This window comes from Papilio polytes, unplaced genomic scaffold (genome assembly GCF_000836215.1).
Source record: "Papilio polytes unplaced genomic scaffold, Ppol_1.0 DF823980.1, whole genome shotgun sequence".
Taxonomy (NCBI): domain Eukaryota; kingdom Metazoa; phylum Arthropoda; class Insecta; order Lepidoptera; family Papilionidae; genus Papilio; species Papilio polytes.
Window position 1 is genome coordinate 2,038,408 of NW_013525224.1, and position 12,028 is coordinate 2,050,435.

General features: G+C 33.2%; 1 protein-coding gene across 1 annotated transcript; it reads left to right on the forward strand.

Moving 5' to 3' along the window:
• Window positions 1-1,693: 1,693 nt before the first annotated feature.
• Window positions 1,694-11,699, forward strand: LOC106101599 (putative ATP-dependent RNA helicase DHX57). The gene is made up of 18 exons (XM_013280885.1): window positions 1,694-1,761; window positions 1,838-1,994; window positions 2,400-2,548; window positions 3,099-4,068; window positions 4,536-4,745; window positions 5,278-5,557; window positions 5,623-5,724; window positions 6,104-6,288; window positions 6,826-6,980; window positions 7,425-7,607; window positions 7,972-8,222; window positions 8,606-8,853; window positions 9,009-9,083; window positions 9,350-9,556; window positions 9,813-9,887; window positions 10,412-10,658; window positions 11,024-11,112; window positions 11,337-11,699. The coding sequence occupies exons 1-18, from the start codon at window positions 1,694-1,696 to the stop codon at window positions 11,478-11,480; spliced, it is 3,795 nt and encodes a 1,264-aa protein (XP_013136339.1). The 3' UTR covers window positions 11,481-11,699.
• The last annotated feature ends 329 nt before the right edge of the window (window positions 11,700-12,028 follow it).

Here is a 12,028-nt window from a genome sequence, read left to right on the forward strand (position 1 = left end):
CATAGACTAAATCTACTTTTTATTATTTATTTAATTTCACGCGGGGAAGTCGTAACTAACAGCTAGCTGTTAGTTGTTATATCACATGTAAACTTTGTTATTACACAACTACACTACACATTTTTTTTGATAAATAATAAAACAACACTACACTATTACACTCTACATAATATTATTCCACCGCTCCCGCGGACAAACCAATGATATGCTTTTTGCGGGGCTGTATTTGTATGAATTATTAAATTGTGCAAAATAATTACATGATGTGAAAACTGTATAATTTGTAAAGGTTCAAAATAATGTATCTACAAAAGTCGAAGGCTGGAATTTTTTAAGTCATATTTGTATATTTAACTTGAAAAATCCCAAACAAAACAATATCGACAAACTGTTGATGACTGTTTTATCAAAATAAATCCAAAATCAATTATGTACTTAATTGCTTTACCTCGTTATGTAGTTTACGAGACTATTTCACCTCATCTTTGCCTTCAACTACCATGGCCAATGTTAGGAAAATTACTTAATTTATTTTTTATTACCTAAAACGTATACTTAAACCTCATGCTATGTGTAAGTAATAAATGTTTCAAGCAATTATCTGTTTGCAATAAATATAATACATGTGTAGAAGTCTTCAAAGCGGCCGCATACTCGTAGCTTTCATTATCAAGTCGAAGTATCTACTTTCTCTACTCTACATATCCACTTCAAATTGTATCAAATTGATCTGTGTCTATGTATTGAGGTATTTATTATAACATCAAGTAGAACTGTTTTTTTTACGGTTTTTATGTAATAGGACATGTCAAACGATGACGTGAAAATGAAAAGTCGTGATTTTTTTTTCAGACATTTACTTACTTCCTTGACTTCTTTTATCAAGGCTAATTTAAAGTCCAATGATAACATGATGTTACTTAGATACTATGTAACCAGATATAACCCGATTCACGTGCAATTTATAATACATATAAATTGATTGACACGCGAAACACGAATATTTCGCGTGTTCTATGCGTGTTGCAGTGATTGGCCAACTGTTGGAGTTAGCACCTCTGAAACATCACGTTTTTAGTTTATTACATGGAAAATATTGTACTAGGAACTATAAAATTAATTTACATCAATGGCATGAACTAACACTTCGGCGAAAGTAGGAAATTCTTAAAGTAACCTCTACTTAGGAAGGAGACCAACCAAGATATCAACCGACCAATACCCGCTTTCGATAATACATTTGTACATTTGTACATTTGTATTATTGACTATAGTCCAGAATAGGGCATCGCCAGCCGATTATCTAGGCTAGGTTTTTCGCCATTCCTATACTCTTGTTCGAAGTAGTTTTGATATCAATTTTGATTTCGATTGTCACGGTGGCTAATGGTAGCAAAGCCCATGAAACTCTATGACCTTCTTAGACTTTTTTGCAAATCGATATTATGACTTCTAACTATGGCAAAAAAACATTGGATATTTTAGACATCCATAAAATACACCTTACTTATTTTTTATATTTCACAATCTCTAAGGCGTTTGTATCAAAATATTGTGGTTTCCTCTGCTTAAAATCGATATTTCTCAAAACTATTGTCCTATTGTCTATTGATGACATCCGACTGTCAGCTGTCAATTTTACATTTTGGTTTACTCAGTATTAATATTGTTGTTTTTGTATTTTTAAATAAAAATGGATCATCAGAGCAGAGAATTTGAACAGGACTTCTTTTTAAAAGAACCAGTTGACGCGCGGATACGGTAAAACATATAATTATAACCTTTAAACATATGGTGCAATATTGTGTTATGACTATTTTCATGCTAATCTTTACAGAAAACCAAAAGATGAGCCTAAAGAAGAATCTCACCCTAACCTTAAAGTGGAAATGCAAACGATACGTCTAAATTCCGATTCACAAAAACTTGTATTAGACACATTAAGATTCATCCATGGGCCAGATTTCAAACTTGGAAGTGCAAGTGTTTATAAGGTATTATATTTATATGCAAAATAGTATCATGTAAAAAACAAGAAAATACTCCTAATTTTAATCAAGTTTCTTTTAAAATATACTATTTCTGAGTCATGTATAACTATTGAAAGAATAGAAATAGGTATTAAATGTGTCTGCTCTGTCTTTGATTACTCTTAACAATAACAGTAATCTTTAATCACACACAACACAGTAATATTTAACTATAATAAAAAGGAATTGTTTAGATAATCTCTATCCTTTAAATAGAAATTATCAGCTGTGCTTTAGCTTACAATCTGTATATGCCTATATTTCTTCTACATTTGTAGGCTGTGCATTTACCTTGCAATCATTAGCATAAGCAGTGATTAGCATTATGTATGCATTGTTTTTATTTATTTTTTTTACTTTTATTGCAAGGATAAGGGATCTAATTTGGGTAATCGCTATTGGATGGAAAGAGGCAATCTTGTTGTGCAAGGTGGATTTGATTATTCACTGTCAGCTAAACCTGATATACAAACATCAGAAGCAAGACTCAGAGCGTTCGCTTTGGCAAAATTAGAAAAGTGAGTAATACATGTTTTTAAAAATATATTCAATAATGTGGATTAACCTCATATTACCTTTTTGACGAACTTGCATATTATTTTATAAGCTGTGCTTAAAATGTCTTAATATTTGTAATTTTTATGTATGGATTTTATACATGTGCTGTGCGTTTAATAACTTTGAACCATTCTTTAAAAGTTATAAAACAGGCATGGACTAGCTACAAAAAGATCATTGTGCCTATATTATCTGGACACCTAATAAGTCCTCTCCCCTTTCCAATCTTTTTGTACAAAAAGACAGAGGATGGTAAGCAAAAGTGGAGTAGACCTATTTCTGTATGTCCCTTCTTCTGTTTAAGGCAATGCATTTGCAAATGCAGATGTTCATGGACAGTGGTCGCTTTGCTATTTTGGCCAACTCCAGTGGCCAAGGGGCCACTGGAGCAAGCAAGTGCTTTTTTCGCCTTATACTGTAAAACAGATTGTGATTATTCTATATTGTCACAAATGTTTCATTATAATAAAAAAACTATGAGCTTAAAGGTTAATTTAAAGTGTGTTTCAGATATAACTTTCATAAAGCACATTGCGCAGAAGCATTGGAAGTGGCCGGAGAGAATCTGGAGAAGGCATTAGAAATACTATTCCATAAATATTTTAAAATTGATTTTCAAGATAAACCACCCAATGTGCCTCCAGATTCAGAGTTATTAGATATGAGGAGAGACGAAAAAGATGTATTAGAATCCATCTATGAAACTAGCTTTAGAGCCAAAGAAAGTAATATTTGGTCTATTGAAGTAAATTTAGAATATATAACAAAAATGTATCTTAAACAAAATCCAGATTTTGCAAAGAAGAAAGAAAATATAAATTATAATAATGTTAAAAAGAAAAAAGAATTATGTAAAATGTATCTAAAAGGTCCTTGCAGATTTGGGGCGAATTGTAAATTCTCACATGAAACTAAAACTGAACCTGTTGCTCAAACAACAGATTCTCCCATTGAAAGTGTAAAATACGAATTAGAAATAAGATTTTCCGAAGAAACTGTATATCCATATCAACCACCGTTAATATTTGTTAAAGTTTTAAGTTCAACAAAAATAATACCAGAATTAACATTACTTAAAATAACTTTAAGACTTTTAGATGAAGCAAAAAATCTGGCACAAGATGGCATACCAAGTGTGTACTCAATAGCGGAACTATTAAAGTACGAAGAAGACATATTAAACTTCATACAATTTGATACAAGAACATTTCCCGATCCATCAGAAACTTTATATCCACAATTGACCGGAGACCAAAGTATAGATCAAAAGAAATACCCCTCGCACTATAAGAAAGAACAGAAAAATAATACGAGATCCAAAGTAGATTTTGACGAAATAATAAACATTAATAAAGATATACTTAAAATTTGGTTAGAGAAACAAGATAATAGTAGATATCATAGGATGATGTCAAGTAGAAAAGAACTTCCCGCTTGGAAAAAGAAGGATGAAATATTAAGTGCTCTCAGCAAATCACAGGTCAGTAACAAGCTTGCTTAAATTAGAATTCAAAAAAGGTTTTTTTATTACATTTACTATCACATAGGTATTGTTACACTAGCTTTAGCCGGCGACACCGTCCGCGTTGAATTAAAAAAAAAGCAAAAGTGTGTTCTTAAAGCCTGTGTGTTCTTCCAAACTGTTCTCTACATCTACCTAATTTTATTGAAATCCGTTCAACCGTTTAGACTACAAACTCTAACAAACATCCATCCATACATCTAAATTTTCGTACATAGTGGACACTTATTTTCAAATGTTTAATAACAATCGTACTAGTTTGTTAGAGGTTGTAGCCTAAATTGTTGAACGGATTTCAATGAAATTTGTCAAATGTAGAGGGTTGTCTAGAACATAAAGGTTACATACTTTATTGTTTAATTCCACGCAAACGTAGTCGTAGGCGAAAGTTTTTGAGTTACATTTAGTCTATTTAAATTCTATAGGTGATAGTGATAAGTGGTGAGACGGGTTGTGGTAAGAGTACTCAAGTGCCGCAGTACATCTTAGACGAGTGGCTGCAGGAGTTCAAGAAGGGGGGTAAGCAGCACGCGGAGATAGTGTGCACGCAGCCGCGCCGGATATCCGCCATCGGCGTCGCTGAGAGAGTCGCTGATGAGAGGATATCTAGAGTCGGGAAGGTTGTGGGATACCAGGTAAATTGAATTATCTTTTTAAATACCAATCTATAGATATATTATCTATACTAATATTATAAAGAGGAAATATTTTTAGTTTTGTGTGTTGAAGTAACTCAAAAACTACAGGGCTAATTTTAATAATTCTTTCACTATTAGAAAGGTAATTTATCTTGAGTAACACAGGCGTTTTTTTTTAATATCACGTGAAGTCGCAAGCAACAGCTTCACAATTTCATACTTTAAGAGTACAATTTTTCACTTTTTTTTATTTTTTATACTTGAAATTTTATGATGCATTTTTTGTTTTTCTTATTTTTAATTCTTAAAAGGGTCTTTCGTAGTGTTAAAATAGGCTTTGTTTTCCATTGAGCCGATCACATCAGTACAATCAATCAACCCAATGGAAAAAAGTTCCTAATCGGAAACACACTTAAATTAACATTTTTATATTAAAATGTACTAAAAGTATTTCATTTCAAACATTTCTTACATTACAATTAACTCAGTTTTCATTTCATTACCATAAAATCATTTTATTTATCCCCAGATAAGACTTGAGAGCAAAATATCATCGTCTACAAGGTTAACATTCTGCACAACGGGTATTCTTCTCCGGAGACTTGAATATGACCCTCAACTGGAGTCGGTCACACATGTCATAGTAGACGAAGTACATGAACGATCTGAAGAAAGTGATTTCCTCCTACTTATTCTACGAGACCTTATAAAAGTGAGAAAAGATCTAAAAGTAGTACTAATGAGTGCTACTTTAAATGCTGAATTGTTTTCACAGTATTTTGATGATATACCAATATTAGATATACCAGGTTTGTGGTTTTTGTAAAATTTTTAATTTTTGTTAGAATTTTTTGTAATTACTTTTTATTTTTAGGTAGGACATTTCCGGTGGAGCAAATATTTTTAGAAGATATAATGGAAATGTCTAATTATGTATTAGAAGAGAATGGACCGTATACACGCAAAATGAAAAAAAGTTAGTAATGTATACTTTTTATTTTTTACAGGTAATCTCTATTGTGAAATTTTTCTTATAAAGTTTAAGTACATGTCGACTTTGAGTTTTGACTATAAAAAAAGGATTTTTTTTATTAAAAATTACAGTAAATACAAATATTTTTCGCTCAATCTGCGTCTGGAGTTATAAATGCATAGAAAAAATCATACAATCTATACAAATGTTATAAAATAAAAAGATTTGTTATGTATTGAAATGACTGAAAAACTACTGGAGAGAATTCAAAAATCCTTGCACCATTCAAAAACTATGTTATTAGTAATATAGGCTACATTGTGGTTTTTTAATTTAACGCGGTTGAAAGCTAGTCTTTTATATATGACAACTATCATTGCAGAAGAGAAAGACCACCTTCAGGAGCTGCAGGTGGAACTGGAGACGTTCGACGTGAGACCTGACGCATGTGAGGCTCCGAAGGCCAGCATCCGAGATGAGAACCTGTCGGTGTCGCAGGTGATGGCGCGCTATCCGCGCTGCAGCAAGCCTACCTGCAAGAATATCTACCTCATGAACACTGAAAAGGTAAGTTTTTGATAAATGGATGGATGTTACTATAATAATAAAGCATCAGATCTTGTTCTTGTTGGCATTTGACAGTTAGAAGTCAATCTAGAACACAGGCTACTAGTGAAGGTATTTTTAATTCCGCGCTAAGTCGCGGGCAACTAGTAAACCGTAAAAGTTAAATGTTTGTATTTTTCCATTACTGCACAGTAAGACATGTTAGATACATTTTTTTCTATAGGAAACTTACTTATTTGTTAGTTACAAGAGTTGAAACTTCAAAATCAAGACACTTATAATTAATCAAAATAATTATTAATTAAACTGTTTAAACTTTTTTGATTAATTAATGTTACAGTAATTAATTATATTTATTTTTAAATTATTAATTAACATCTGATGTTTTAACATAACTGTTACTTTTTTCTTGTTACAATTACATAGTTATATATTTTTAGAAGTGTCCGCATGTGATAAACAGATAAATAATAAATAAAAAAAACAATGTAATAATTATTATTGTAAATAATTTATTTTCTATGTTGTAATTGTCAGATAAATCTGGAGCTCATAGAGCATGTGCTGACGTACATAGTGTCGGGGGAGCACGCGTGGCCGAAGGAGGGCGCCATACTGGTGTTCCTGCCCGGGATAGCCGAGATCATGAGTTTATACGAACAATTAAATGATAGCCCTATATTCTCACCAAAGTAAGTACTACAGGTTCATATTTTTTTTAATTAAAAAATAAAAAAAAAACTGTTTTCCATATCCTATTGAATTTGTTAGTCTAACGGTTGTTTTCTGATATGAATTTAAACAATAGGATTGGTAAGTTTGTAAAATGTCAATTTAAAATTTCGTCGTAATTTAAAAACATTTAAGGGGTTAAATAAACAATTAAAACGATTTCATTTATAAGATTTGACTATCTACCTTACTCAGAGTCTTTTCCTTAAATCTGCATCAATGATCTCAGTGTAACCCCCAATCCATTAATTAAGGCATTTTCTTATTTAGTTTTATCGCCATTTACACTTTCACTGCTTGTCTTGTTTGGGGAATTCACTTTCATACGAAAAAAATGTACGTGTTTAATCAGTACTTACTCTGACTGCTTTAGTAATAATAGTGTTATTGTTGTCAATTTACAGGACCCGTAAATACGTGTTAGTGCCGCTGCACTCGACTCTCTCCAGCGAGGAGCAGTCGCTAGTGTTCAAGAAGCCGCGGCCCGGCGCCAGGAAGATAGTGCTCTCTACTAACATCGCGGAGACCTCCGTCACTATCGACGATTGTGTCTTTGTTATTGATTGTGGCAGAATGAAGGAAAAAAGGTATTATTTTCGGACTAATTATGACGATTTTAAAGCCCGGATTGTAAAACATAAGAATCTGGTTTACAGGAATCGTTTCATTCTACATTTAAGATATATAATTTTTTAATAAAACATTGTTATTTTTGCAAAAAAAAAAATAATATTTTGTTCACACATTTAAATTACGAACTGCTAATTACATACTTGTTTTTTAAATTAATGTTATTAAAATAAAAATAATAATTCGCAATTGTAATGGCTGAAAGCAGCATACTGTCGATACACAGGAAGTTTTGATAGTTAAATTAATTAATGTAATAATTAACGGTTTAATTAATTAATTAATACATTAATTAACACTTGCTAACAATATCTTTCCCAGATTCGATTCCAACCGTAATATGGAGTCTTTAGACTTGGTGTGGGTGTCGCGAGCTAACGCGAAGCAGCGCCGCGGGAGGGCCGGCAGAGTGATGAAAGGCGTGTGCGTACATCTCTACACCTCGCATAGATATGAACATCACTTAGCAGAGCAACCAGTACCAGAAATACATAGGATACCGCTGGAACAGCTGCTGTTGAGAATAAAGATATTACCACTCTTTCAAGATATGGATGTACATCAGGTTTTAGGTGAGTCTTAATTTTAATGTCAATTAAGTAGAACATTTTTATTTTTTGGTCCGTATGAAAATAACGGAAAAAAATTTTCCGTACAAATTACATGATTCCTAGCCCTATCTATTCCAATAAAACCGTTTAAATATCACGATTCTTAATTACAACTTAGATTAGACTGATTTAAAGGTATCAAGGAGAATCATAGTAGGCGCTGTTTTCCCGTTTTTAAGTTACTATAAATTCCTTCACTGTAAGAAAATTGAATAAACCAAAAAAGGGTACGTGACAGAATTCAAACTGAAGACTAACAGATTACAATGTTTAACCCCTGAGCCACCGACGCCCTTATGCGTAACAATAAACACACTGTTTAAAACAAGTTACGATATTTCCAGGCAAAGTAATAGAGCCACCCACAAAGAGCAACATAGAGGGCGCGCTGTCGCGGCTGCAGGACGTGGGCGCGCTGGACAAGGCGCGCGCGCTGACGGCGCTGGGCCGCCACCTCGCCGCGCTGCCCGTGGACGTGCGCATCGGCAAGCTCATGCTCTTCGGCGCCATCTTCTGCTGCCTCGACTCCGCGCTCACCATCGCCGCCTGCTTGAGCCACAAGAATCCCTTCGTCGCACCCTTCGGCAAGAAGGTAGTTAAATGTTAAAAATCGCTAATTAATCTACCTGTCTATAATTATTTAGACTAGTTTTCTAGCGACTTGACGCACGACTTATTTCTGTGTATATTCATATATTAAGTATAAATTATTTTGTTAATTATTATGACTGTAAATTATATTTTCAGGCCGAAGCAGATGTTAAAAGAAGAGAGTTTTCGTGCGCGAACAGCGATCAACTGACAATACTACGGGCTTACAGGGTAAATACCTTTATGCCTGACAAATATCAATAAAACAAACTGATATATCTATACTAGTGTTATTAAGAGGAAAGATTTTTTTTGGATTTTCGTATTTATTGAAACAACTCAAAGACTACTGAGCCGATTTAAAAAAAACTTGTACTATTAAAAATCTATATTATCAGTGAGTAATATAGGCTATATTTAGACACCCAAGAATACTCTATCGTACTGCACAAGTATTTAAAAATAATGTTAATAGTGAAATATGTTAATATGTTCAGAAATGGCAGTACGCGTTGTCATCAACGATGCACGACGCGATGACATGCGCCAACGAGAACTTCCTGTCGCACAAGACGCTGGTGACGCTGGCGGACATCAAGCACCAGCTGCTGGGCCTGCTGGCCGCCATCGGCTTCGTGCCCGACATGCCCGCGCTCCGGCGCAACATGAGGAAGGACTCTGTTGCTGATTTGACTGGCGAAGAGGTAACTAAGTATTCTATTTCATTTTTTTTTAGTTAAGCATTAATATTGTGAATGAAAAAGATTTCTTATAGCAATAGATTAATAATTTAATCGATTAATTTAATCAATTAATTAATAATTTAATCAATTAATTATTTAATCGAATTGATTAATAATTAATTTAATTGATTCAGATATTATCAATTAAACGATTTAAAAATTAAATGATTTATTATTAAAATATAAAGTATTAAATTAAAATTTTAATTGTTTCCAGTTAAACACAAACGGTAACAATGAGAAGTTGCTGGCGGCCATCATGTGTGCCGCGTTATATCCTAACGTCGTTAAGGTTAATATTACTATTTTTTTAAGAAGTATTTTTTTTTAAATATTGTTCAATCTTTATCTTTATTTCATATGACGAACGCAGAAAAATATTTTTAATCTATCTGATTTACTACGCACAGCTGTCCCGGTTGTCCTGTTCCATATCCAGGAAAAATGAAAATTCCCCCGGGCTATATTACATTTATACACCGGGTTATATTAGGTTATATTACAGTATACATTTAATAAAATTGGGGTGTCTGTTTGTTATATCAAAAGAAAAATTCCAGATTTCGGGAAGATGGTGTAAATGTGTTGCTGATAACGAAAATTGCATTTAAAACATTTTTGTCTGTATGTCTATCTGTCTGTCCGTAAGCCGCGTTTGTTCCGGGTAAACTCCGAAACGGATGAGCCGATTTCCACCGAACTTTCAATGAAGGGTAGCTGACATAGACGGGCATATTATAGGCTACTTTTTTATCTTAATATTGCGTGAACAAAGTCGCGAGCTAGGTTTTAATATAAAAAAAATCTTTATTCCAGGTGTTAACTCCAGAGAAATCATTCAGGATGCAAGTAGGGGGTGCGATCCCGCGCCAGCCCTTGCCGGCTGAACTCCGCTTCAAGACCAAGAGCGACGGCTACGTGTCCCTGCATCCTTCCTCTGTCAACTCCGTCGTGGGACACTTCGTCAGTCCCTACCTTGTCTACCAGGAAAAAGTTAAAACGTCAAAAGTGTTTATACGGGAGTGCTCTATGGTACCACAGTTGCCGCTGGTATTGTTTTCAGGTAAGTTTTATGAAAAAAATTAAAATGTTTAAGATTTTGTATATTTTTCTTTGCTTTACTTGCTAATATTTTGAATATAAAAAATGAAATAAGCTATGGGTCGTAAAAAAGTCAATATTATTTTATAACTGGTTTTATCCCGCAACTATGTCTGCGAGGAGTAAAAAAAAAGTTTGAATGTGTTCTGCCAAAATTTCCTCTACAACTATGCCATATTTCATTAAGATCCGTTCAACAGTTTAGGCTAAAAACTCTATCCAACATCCATCCAACATTCGCAAAATTTACTTGAAAACGAAGGGCTTTTGAAGTAAGAATTCCAATTTTTAGATTGTTTATAATATTATTTGCTGTAAATTTTGCAGGTTGCAGCCTCGCTGTGGAGTTACATAACGGTACATTCATCGTGTCGCTGGAAGATGGCTGGATTATGTTCCAAGTGGAAAACCATGAGGTATGTGTATGTACTTGGAAAAACCGCTTTAAAACTAAAATTTATTACCCTACATATATAATTAAAATTAAAAAAAAAAGTTTTTTAACAATAGATGGCGCTTTCATAAAAAAATTATATAGAGGTCGCCACTATTCGATTTATTTATGAAAAAAAATTATCGATGTATAAATTTTTATATAGCAGACATTATAATTAAATAACTTGTTATTGGAATTTATCAGGTTGCAGAGATGTTGAAAACAATAAGAGAGGAGTTAATCAATTTATTAGAAGAGAAAATCAACGATCCGTCTTTAGATCTGTTGCATTATGAAAAGGGGAATAAGATCATAAAAACGATTGTCCAAATTGTAACTAAGGATTAAATATAGAGGCTGGATAAGCCAAAAATATTACGTGATACGGCTATGCATGGTAATAATTAGTCGAATTTAAATATAACCTGTCAAACTGTCAACTTGTCAACTTGTCAACCGTGACACTTGTATTAATATACACGCTGAATACTGACACTATATCTTACTTCTTACTAATATTATAAAGGCGAAATTTAGATGGATGGATGTTTGTTAGAGTTTGTAGCCATTTCCATGAAATTTAGCATAGATGTAGAGAGAGCGTGGAAGAACACATAGACTACTTTTATTATTTTTATTTCAACGCGGACGGAGTTCTGGACAAAAGCTAGTTTAAATTTAAAACAACGTATTAATGATAAAGCCACGCTTAAAATCCAAATTCCATTAAAATTATTACAGCTGTCAAATTGTAAGAAGCACTTACAAAGTCGATTCATTAAGATTTTTTACTATTGGGTCGATGGATTGGATTCCTTAAGCCCAATGGGAAAAATTCCCAGATGTTTTAATTATCTGTGGGCGGATCAATAAAAAAAAACTTTTTTTTTTATTTA

Excerpts from the sequence above, each read along its gene's own strand:
- LOC106101599 (XM_013280885.1), top strand. The coding sequence starts at position 1,694 with ATGGATCATCAGAGCAGAGAATTTGAACAGGACTTCTTTTTAAAAGAA. Across the intron at positions 4,069-4,535 it reads GTGCTCTCAGCAAATCACAG|GTGATAGTGATAAGTGGTGA; the intron begins GTCAGTAACAAG and ends TAAATTCTATAG. Across the intron at positions 8,854-9,008 it reads TCGCACCCTTCGGCAAGAAG|GCCGAAGCAGATGTTAAAAG; the intron begins GTAGTTAAATGT and ends TTATATTTTCAG.